Source organism: Hemiscyllium ocellatum, chromosome 42 (genome assembly GCF_020745735.1).
Source record: "Hemiscyllium ocellatum isolate sHemOce1 chromosome 42, sHemOce1.pat.X.cur, whole genome shotgun sequence".
Lineage (NCBI taxonomy): Eukaryota > Metazoa > Chordata > Chondrichthyes > Orectolobiformes > Hemiscylliidae > Hemiscyllium > Hemiscyllium ocellatum.
The window spans coordinates 36,961,628-36,971,694 of record NC_083442.1 but is presented as its reverse complement, the minus strand read 5'-3'; the positions used below and the strand labels follow the sequence as shown (position 1 = coordinate 36,971,694).

Sequence of the window (10,067 nt, the reverse complement as noted above, 5' to 3'; positions counted from 1 at the left end):
GGTGGAACAGATAGGTGGGAAAGAAGATGGAGAGGTAGGTCAGGTCAGAAGGGCAGTGCCAAGACATTCTGGGCTTCCTCCACTGCCTAAACTGGAGAAAGAGCACCTCATCTCAAGACCAAATCAAATGTATGTCTCACACACTAGGCCATCAGAAGAAACCAGAGAACTGCACAAAATCATGGGACATTTTATTCAATAAAAACAAACTTTGGTTTTTGGTTCTGTAATTACATTTACCTTTATTTCCTTCACGCAATGGTACTGAGAGCAGCAGCTATGAAAGTGATTTCCACAAGTTACTGAATCTTTGTTAGTTATAGCTAAAAATTTATATTTCACATAGTTTCATTAAACTACAGATAAATACCAAAATTGGATTAACCATGTTTCACACTTGTACAGAATTCTTTCCAGTCCAGAACATGAACATTGAAGCTTTAATTAATGAGGTTTATTTTAAATAGCTCCTAATGATAGGTTTCTCTCAATGGTTTTCACTGTTGACAATCATCCATTAAACATAAAGGATGGAAAGTTAAAATTCCTCTTCGGCCCTAATTTTACGCATTTGCTGCAGACGCTTCATTTTCTCTATAGTTGCAGCCAAAGAGTGTTCACCATATACCTTGCTGTCTCTTGTTTGGACAGTCACTGAATGATTCACTTTTTCCTTTTCCCCGACCACTACAGGCAGAGAGATTTTACAAAAAAATTACTCAATTTCCAGTCTAGGTCACTGATGATGCAACAAAATTTCTGCAGCAAACATTTAAACAAATCAAGAGTATAGGTTCCAGTGTTCAAGGGTGATTGAGTTGCCATTTCTTGCAGTAAGTAAAAGCTTTAACATAATTACTCTAGTTGATTTCATCTTCACACACACACTTGTGTAGGTCACAACTTCAGAAACCTCTACTGAATTCTACCCAATTTTATCTCCATTGGTTTAACACTGCCCCATTCCATGAAAAGACTTTTGAACATTTTTTTTATAAGCAGCCTATTTCACTGTTAGATTGGTATTTCTGGTTTTACATAGTGTATTCCTCATATCATCAGCCCTGATCATAGCTCGCTGGTAATCTAGTATGATGTGATCATTGGATTCAGACATGTGGGTAAATGGAAAAGGTAGATGTGTCATTCATGCTGGCGCCACAGAGGAAGTACAATGATTATCCGAGAAAACAATTGCTCAGATATCATACAGAGGAATCAACAGAAATATCCCAACCACCTCATATGTCTCTAGTTGTCTGCAAAGTAAAGTAAACCACTGGTCATTTTTAATATGAAGTGCAATTAAACAAACAGTTATATGACAGAGGGAACATCATGCACTTAATTATGGAAATGAAGTTATACCAACATGGATATAGTTTATATTAGCATAGATTGACTAGCACTGATTCAGTGCTAACATAATGAGTGCTGTGGTATTGTTTACAATTATGGGATCGTAGTTGGAAACACTTACATGGTATATCCAATACCATTTTCAAACAAGTTTACTTATGTAGTATTTTTCTTACATTCAGTGGTTTACTTTACTTTGCAAGATGAACTATTATTTAAGTAATTGCTTTTTATCCTTATTGTACCTAATGTGGTTGGCTAACTTGGTGCCACTATTTAAGAAAGGTAGTAAGGAAATGCCAGACAACTAGAGACCGGTGAGCCTGACATCGGCAGTAGACAAGTTTTGGAGGACATTGTGAAGGACAGGATTTACATGTATTTGGAAAGGCAAGGACTGATTGGGGATAGTCAACTTGACTTTGTGCGTGGGAAATCATAACTCACTAATTTGATTGAGTTTTTTGAAGAGGTAATAAAGAGGACTGATGAGGGCAGAGCTGTGGATGTGAGCTATATGGACTTCAGTAAAGCATTTGATAAGGTCCCTCATGGTAAACTGCTTCGCAAGGTTAGTTCTCATGGAGTACAGGGTAGAGCAACCATTTAGATATAGAACTGGCTTGAAGGCAGAAGACAGAGGGTGGTGGTGGAGAGTTTGCTGATTAGATTAGATTACTTACAGTCGTGGAAACAGGCCCTTCGGCCCAACAAGTCCACACCGACCCGCCGAAGCACAACCCACCCATTCCCCTACATTTACCCCTTTACCTAACAGTACGGGCAATTTAACATGGCCAATTCACCTGACCCGCACATCTTTGTGACAGTGGGAGGAAACCGGAGCACCCGGAGGAACCCACGCAGACACGGGGAGAATGTGCAAACTCCACACAGTGAGCCGCCTGAGTGGGGAATTGAACCCGGGTCTCAGGTGCTGTAAGGCAGCAGTGCTAACCACTGTGCTACCGTGCCACCCAGTACTTTTCAGACTGGAGGCCGGTGACCAGTGGTATGCCACAAGGATCGGTGCTGGGTCCATTGCTTTTTGTCATTTATTTGGATGTGAACACAGGAGGTATAGATAGTAAGTTTGCAGATGACACCAAAATTGGAGGTGTAGTGGACAGCGAAAAAGGTTACCTCAGTACAATGAGATTTTGATCAGATGGTCCAACGGGCTGAGGAGTGGCAAATGGAGTTTAATTTAGATAAATGTGAGGTGCTGCATTTTGGAAAGGCAAATCAGAGAATGATTTAAACACTTAATGGTAAGGTCCTGAGGAATGTTGCTGAACAAAGAGACCTTGGAGTGCAGGTTCATAGTTCCTTGAAAGTGGAGTCGCAGGTAGATAGGATAAAGGCAGCATTTGGTATGCTCTTCTTTAATGGTCATAGCATTGAGTACAGGAATTAGATCATGTCATGGTTGTACAGGACATTGGTTAGACCACTTTTGGAATATTGTGTGCAATTCTGGTCTCCCTCTGATTGGAAGGATGTCATGAAACTTGAAAGGGTTCAGAAAAGGTTTACAAGGATGTTGCAAGGGTGGGAGGACTTGAGCCATAGGGAGAGGCTGAACAGACTGGGCTGTTTTCCCTGGAGTGTCGGAGGCTGAGGGGTGACCTTATAGAGGAACCTTGCTTATCCAAATGAGATGGGCAGGCAGTATTTTGTTTGGAGAATTGATTTTTGGTTAATTGATTCAATGCCTCTCCTCAGGAGTTTTCTGAAGTTTCTTTTTTCCTCAGTCTGTCTCAGGGTTTGTTTCTGAGCAGATGCACTCTTGTGTGTAAGGTACCTGCAGCATCGTGGAAACCTTCCCCCCACCCCCCCACTCACCCTGAATCAGTTCAATGTGATTGACACAGCAAGCACTTGGTAAGTCTGTTCCCCGTTCAGGCGGGACAGTAGTAAACCGTGCGCGAGCCCCAATCCAACAACACCCCCCCCCCGACAAGAACAGTAAAATCGCTGCTGCCTTTGGGAGGGGTGAGTCTCAAAATAGCATGCACACACACATTTTACTGCAGCTTTTTGACAAGTTCCACCTTTGTGTAGAACTCCAGGGAAAGTGTGGGGAAAGAGAGAGGGGGCGATAGGTCATTTGGAGACGATGCCTGGGCTCCCATCCATGCCCAGGACAGTTCTCGGCAGCATTTCAGTATGTCGAATTCACATTTAATCATTGTAAACAGAAGACATGATCAGTGTTGGTAACACCTCTTTGATGTAATGTTTCTATTGGATTCTTGAGATCTTCTTTAGATAATCCGAAATTCAGATAACTGATATTTGGATAATTGAAGTTCCTCTGTGGAGGTTTATAAAATCATGAGGGGCATCAATAGGATAAATAGACAATGTCTTTTCCCCGGGGTGGAGCGAGTCCAGAACTAGAGGGTATAGGTTTAGGGTGAGAGGGGAAAGATTTAAAAGGAACCTAAGGGGCAACTTTTTCAGGCAGAGGGTGGTGTGTGTATGGAACCAGCTGCCCGAGGAAGTGGTTGAGGCTGGTACAATTACAACATTAAAAAGGCATATGGATGGGCATATGAATAGGAAGGGCTTAAAGGGATATGGGTCAAGTGCGGGCAAATTGGACTAGATTGGATTAGGATATCTGGTCAGCATGGACGAGTTGAACTGAAGGGTCTGTTTCCGTGCTGTACATCTCTGTGACTCTAAAAAAAAATCACTTTTCACAGTATCTTAAAGATATATGCGATAATAAAGAAATTATTCATACATCAAGTCATTTCAGCTCGGAATGCACTGTGCTGCACTTCTCTGGTAAAGTAACTCAACTTGTACATTAGCTTTTTTGGGCAAGATAATATCCAAAGGAATACAACATTAGCATAAACAGATTCCAATGAGAACCCATGATTCTCTGAAGACCATTCCAGTTAAAGTAACAATTCTGAAGAAACAAAATGCTAACTAAGGGGTACGTTTTGTTACTTCTGATTCAGTTGTGTTGTTGCAGATGGGGCAATGCTATCCTCTAGTAGCAGAAGCTTTAGAACCTTGAACCTCTGAGACACCTCCCTTCTTCCATCCCAAAATTTGCATATTGGGTACACCCTCAGCTATTAGCCCCAACACTTCATTTTGGGAGATACACCTGTCCATCTGTTATAGAGTCATATTCTTCAGTCCATGCCAACCGAGTTTCCCAAATTAAAATTAGTCCCACTTGTCTAGTTTTAACCAAAACCCTCTAGACCTTTCCTATTCATGTACAGGTCCAAACATCTTTTAAAAGATATAACTGTGCCTGCACTGTCATTCACCTGACAGTTCATTCCACATATGAACTATCCTCTGTATGAAAATGTCATCCCCACAGGTCACTTTTGAATCTTTCTCCACTCACCTTAAAAATATGCCACCTAGTTTCGAGCTCCCCCACCCTCAGGAAAGGACCATTGCTATTCGCCTTATCAATGCCCCTGATGATATTAAAATCCTCAGTAAAATTGGTGTTTCAGTAACATCAGAACCTATTGGGGTCTCAACAGAGTTGAAAGCTTCAAGGAATGTCTCCTGACTGCTGTTCTCTCTGAATCTGCTCTTGATCACTTTTCCTCCTGGATGGGAAGACTGCATACACGAATTTATGTCTGAAACGTTCCTTTTTGCCAAGGGACATGTTTATAGGATGTTACTATATTCTAACAGTTAATGAATAATTATTTCTGTATCCATTATTCTGTTAAGTTTCCAAAAAAGCTAAGTTATTTTAAGTTCCTTTTTGTTTAGCTGCATTTTAATCGGAGAAGTTTGACCAATCGCACTGCATCTAGAACACACACATTACATTACAATCATACAGCTGGACAGCATGGAAACAGACCCTCAAGTCCAACTCGTTCACGCTGACCAGATATCCTAAATTAATCTTGTCCCATTTGCCAGCATTTGGCTCATACTATACCTCCCCCCCCCCTCCCCAAACCCCAAACCTTTCCTAATCATATACTCACCCGGATACCTTTTAAATGTTGTAATTGTACCAGCCTCCACCACTTCCTCTGGCAGCTCTTTCTATGCAAGCACCACCCTCTTGTGAAGAAGTTGCCCTGAGGTCCCTTTTAAATATTTTCCCTTTACTTTAAACCAATGGCCTCTAGTCTGGGACTCCCCATCCCCAGAGAAAAGGTCTTGGTTATTCACTCTATCCACGATCCTCATTATTTTATCAACCTTTATAAGGTTATCCAAGAAATGAGATAGCTGCACCTCTGGCAATGATCTTTGCATCCTCACTCTCCATGGGAGTAGTAGCAGATGATTGGAAGGTGGCAAATTTTGTTCCTCTGTTCAAGAAAGGGAATGGGGAAATCACTAATAAGTACAAACTAGTCAGTCTTATGTCTGTGGTTAGCAAGGAACTGGAAAGGATTCTGAAAGATAGGATTTATGACTATTTGGAAAAGCATAGTTGGATTAAAGATAGTCAACATGGCTTTGTGAGGGGCATGTCATGTTTCAGAAGCCTAATTGAGTTACTTTGAGGATGTGACGAGACAAGTTGACAAAGGGTCAAGCAGGGGATGTGGTGTATATAGATTTCAGTAAAAGGCATTAGATATGGATCCCATGGTAGGCTCATTCAGAAAAGTAGGAGATATGGGATACAGAGAAATCTGGCTCTCTGGACACAGAATTGGCTAGATAAAAAAAAGACAGAGAATGGTAGTGGATGGAAAGTATTTCACCTGGAGGTTGGTGATCAGTGGGTCTGTTCTTGGGTCTCTGCTCTTTGTAGATTTTATAAATGACTTTGATGAAGAAGTGGAAGGGTGGGTTAGTAAGTTTGCCGATGACACAAAGTCGCTGGTGTTGTAGATTGTGTCGTGGGCTATTCCAGACTACAACAAGACATTAAGAGAAAATGAGGACTGCAGATCAGAGTCAAAGTGTGTGTTGCTGGAAAAGCACAGCAGGTCAGGCAGCATCCGAGGAGCAAGAGAATCGATGTTTTGAGCATAAACTCTTCATCAGGAAATCTGATGACTAGCTGTGCTTTTCCAGCATCACACTCTTCGACTACAAGACATTGACAGGATGCAGAGCTGGGCTGAGAAGTGGCAGACAGAGGTCAACCTGGATAAATGCAAGTGATTCATTTTGGAAGGTCGAATTTGAAACTTGGCAGTGTGGAGGAACAGGGGTCCATGAACATAGATCCCTCAAAGTTGCCCCCCAAGTTGATAAGGTTGTTAAGAAGGATTTGATGTTTTGGCTTTCATTAACCGGGGAATTTTAGTTTAAGAGGTTTTGCTGCAGCTCCACAAAACCTTGGTTAGACCAGATTTGGAGTACTGTATCCAGTTCTGGTTGCCTTATTATAGGAAGAATGTAGATGTTTTAGAGAAGCTGCAGAGGAGATTTATCAGGGTGCAGCATGGACTGGACACAAAAAAATTGATGCTGTAAATACAAAACAGGCAGGCAGGAGGCTGGAAGAACACAGCAAGCCAGGCAACAAGAAGGGTTAAACCCAAAACGTTGACCTCCACCTCCTGATGCTGCCTGTCGCGCCTGGACTGGAGAACATGCCTTATGAGAGGTAGAGTAAGCCAGGGCTTTTCACACTGGAGAGGAGGAGGAAGAGAGGTGACTTGATCGAGGTGTTCAAGGAAATGAGAGGCATAGATAGAGTTGATAGCTAGAGGCTTTTCTCAGGGCAAAAATGATTGTCATAATTTTAAGGTGATTGGAGGAAGGTAAGAGGGGAGATGTCTGAGGTCGGTTCGTTACACACAGTGGTGGGTGCCAGCTGTGGTAGTAGAGACAGAGACATAAGGACATTTAAGTGACTGCTGGATAAGCACATGGATCGCAGTAAATTGAGGGGTGCGTAGGTTAGGCTGATCTTACATAAAGACAAATGCTTGGCACACCATCGTGGGCTGAAAGGCCTGTACTGTTTATTTTCTATAAGGTCACCCCTCGTCTCCTACGCTCCAGAGAAAATAGTCCCATCCTATTCAGCCTCTTCCCATAGCTCAAACCCTCTAACCTTGGGTATATCTTTTCTGAACCTTTACAGGTTTCTCAATATCCTTCCTCTAGCAGGGAGACCAGAATTGAATGCAATATTCCAAAAGTGGCCTAACCAAAGTCCTGTATAGCCTCAACATTACCTCCCAACTCCAAATTAAGAAAATGTTTGGATAAAGTCTACCTTCTTAAAATATTTTGAGGGGGTCTAGTCCAGTCCATAACAAAAGTCACCCCTCAAGCTCCAGTGAAAAAAAAGGCCCAGCCTTTTTTTCTAACTCAAACCCTCCAGTCCTGGCAACATCTTGGAAAACGTTTTTCTGAACCCTCTCCAAAATTGTACTCTAAAACTGAATTTAATAACATCCTTGCAAAACAGGACCAGAACTGTACACAGTACTCCAAATCTGATCCACCAACATCCTGTACAACCTCAACATGACGTTCCAACTCCTTTACTCAATGGTTTGAGCAATGAAGACAAACGTGCAAAATACCTTAACCACCCTGTCAACCTGTGATGCAAATTTCAAAGAACTATGTATCTGAATCTTGACACTACCCAGGGCCTTAACAATAACTGCACAGGTCCTGCTCTTGTTCACTTTACCAAAATGCAATACCTCACATTTATCCAAATTAAACTTCATCTGCTACTCCTCAGCCCAATTAACCAAGATCCTTTTGTAATCTTAGATAACCTTCTTCACTGTCCATTTTACCAATCTTGGTGTCATCCACAAACTTACTAACCATGCCTCCTAAATTCCCATATAATATATAAATAACAAATAACAATGGACCCAACACCAATCCCTGTGGAACACTGCTGGTCACAAACCTCTGTCCCAAAAACAACCCTCAATCACCACCACCCTCTGAACATCAAATCAAATCCAATTAACAAGCTTTCTCTGAATCCCATGTGATCTAACTCCAAGCACAGTTAAGAAATGAAACTTACTGTAAAGGAGGCTCTCAACCTCAATCATTCCATTCCACATTCCCAACATTACAATGCATCACACCAACTTCGTGGTACAATGGTTGACACACTGGGACACCATATGATTTACACATTTTGAACAGGGAACCTGAAGAGAATCTCTCCACATACCACAGCAAGTATGAACCGAATAGATACATGGATAGTACTGATTGCAAAAGGGACCTTTTAGGATTTGGACCCAACACGTTAAAGACCATGCAGAGGCAGGGGGTGGAGAGAGATGTAGAAACTGGGAAAATTGGATCTTCAGAGTAAAGTAGGAGCATCAGATTTTATTTACCCAGAATGAAATTATACTGAGCAAGCTGAGAATTTTGGATCTTCTTATTCAACAATACATCAGGATCCAGATCCACATCGGCCATGAAACCTCTTTCAACAAACTCTTGACAAACCTAGAAGAAGAATGGTTAAGATTGCTTTACATAAAGATATGTGAAGACAAAGATATATCAAGTGCTACAATCAGCTTTGCTCACCCTCTGACCATACTCCACACAGCCTGGTCCATCAGGTATTACCATAATCTGACGTGGAGACAGCCAGAATGGCCTACATTAAAACAAGAAAAAACAGTCAAAAGATTTCAACAATTAACAACTTTAGCTTTCCAACTTTTGGAATTTGCCCTTTACCTCAGGATATTATCTCAGTTTCCTATTGTTAAAATGAAATGCATAAGGCTATGCTATGGTGATTCTTGGATCATTTGTTTACTTATGGTGTTTCCCTTTCTTAGCCAGGGAAGATTTAATCTTAGAACTGTCATTCTCTCCCTGACAGAGCCTAAAGCCTAAAGCTGCTTTCACAACACCAGATTTAAATTGCTTTAATCAAACGTAACATGTAAGGGTATTCATTTAACCTATTCTGAAGTTTTCCTGACAGCAAGTGTGGTTGTTTGGATTACTGGGTCTTTTTTTTAGGAAGGTAAAAAGTGTTGACACATAAAAACAATGGCAGTAGCCTGTATGCTAACAATGGATAGACAGAGTGTCTCTGAAGTTGCAAAAATGTCATCTTGTAAACAGTTAGGCTTTAATCAGTCAACTTACTTCGGTTAAAAGAGTTGTTGTTTCAAGGATAGTTAATCTGTATTTCTAACTAGATACAATGTCTTTGTGATTCACATTGTCATGCAGACTTTTAAAAAAAACTTTCTTCAGTCCAAGATATCCCTGAAACATTCAAAATTTCATCCAGGACATGGGAGAATGAAAGCAGATACAGATAGCAAGCCACTGGTTCACTGCACAAAAAGGTAGGTGGGAGCTTATGCTTACGTCAAGACGACCAAATTCATGGGGAATTAAAATGAGACTGGAGGATTCACCTTGCCTGTGCAAAACGAACCTCTAGCAAAAATGCAGACTCTGATAAAACAAAATAAAACTTAGCACACTAAGAGCTAAGAATCATCTTGGTCAGGTCCCAGATGATCAAACATCTACTAAACAAATGGGCAAAAACTTAGCAGATGGGGTAAAATGCGAGAAAACATGAAGTTGTCATGCAAGTACATCAAGTAATCAAGAAGGCAATTGGAATGTCACCCTTTATTGCAATGATTGGGAAAGTCTTGCTACAATTGTACAGAACCTTTTTGCAATCACATTTGACTGTACAACATTGGCCTCCTCCTTTAAGAAGAGATGTACAAGCATTGAAAGCAGTTCAGATTTTT

The 10,067-nt window shown here is 41.2% G+C and overlaps 1 protein-coding gene across 1 annotated transcript in view; it reads right to left on the bottom strand.

The window, feature by feature from the left end:
* Nucleotides 1–204: 204 nt before the first annotated feature.
* LOC132834641 (threonine--tRNA ligase 1, cytoplasmic-like) overlaps nt 205–10,067 on the bottom strand; it is a 65,257-nt gene continuing 55,394 nt past the window's right edge. Inside the window, exons 9-11 of the mRNA XM_060853542.1 lie at nt 8,863–8,935; nt 8,664–8,778; nt 205–687 (exon numbers count right to left, since the gene is read on the bottom strand). Coding sequence (XP_060709525.1) covers nt 539–687; nt 8,664–8,778; nt 8,863–8,935 — 337 coding nt within the window. The 3' untranslated portion in view covers nt 205–538. The remainder of the gene's footprint in view (nt 688–8,663; nt 8,779–8,862; nt 8,936–10,067) is intronic.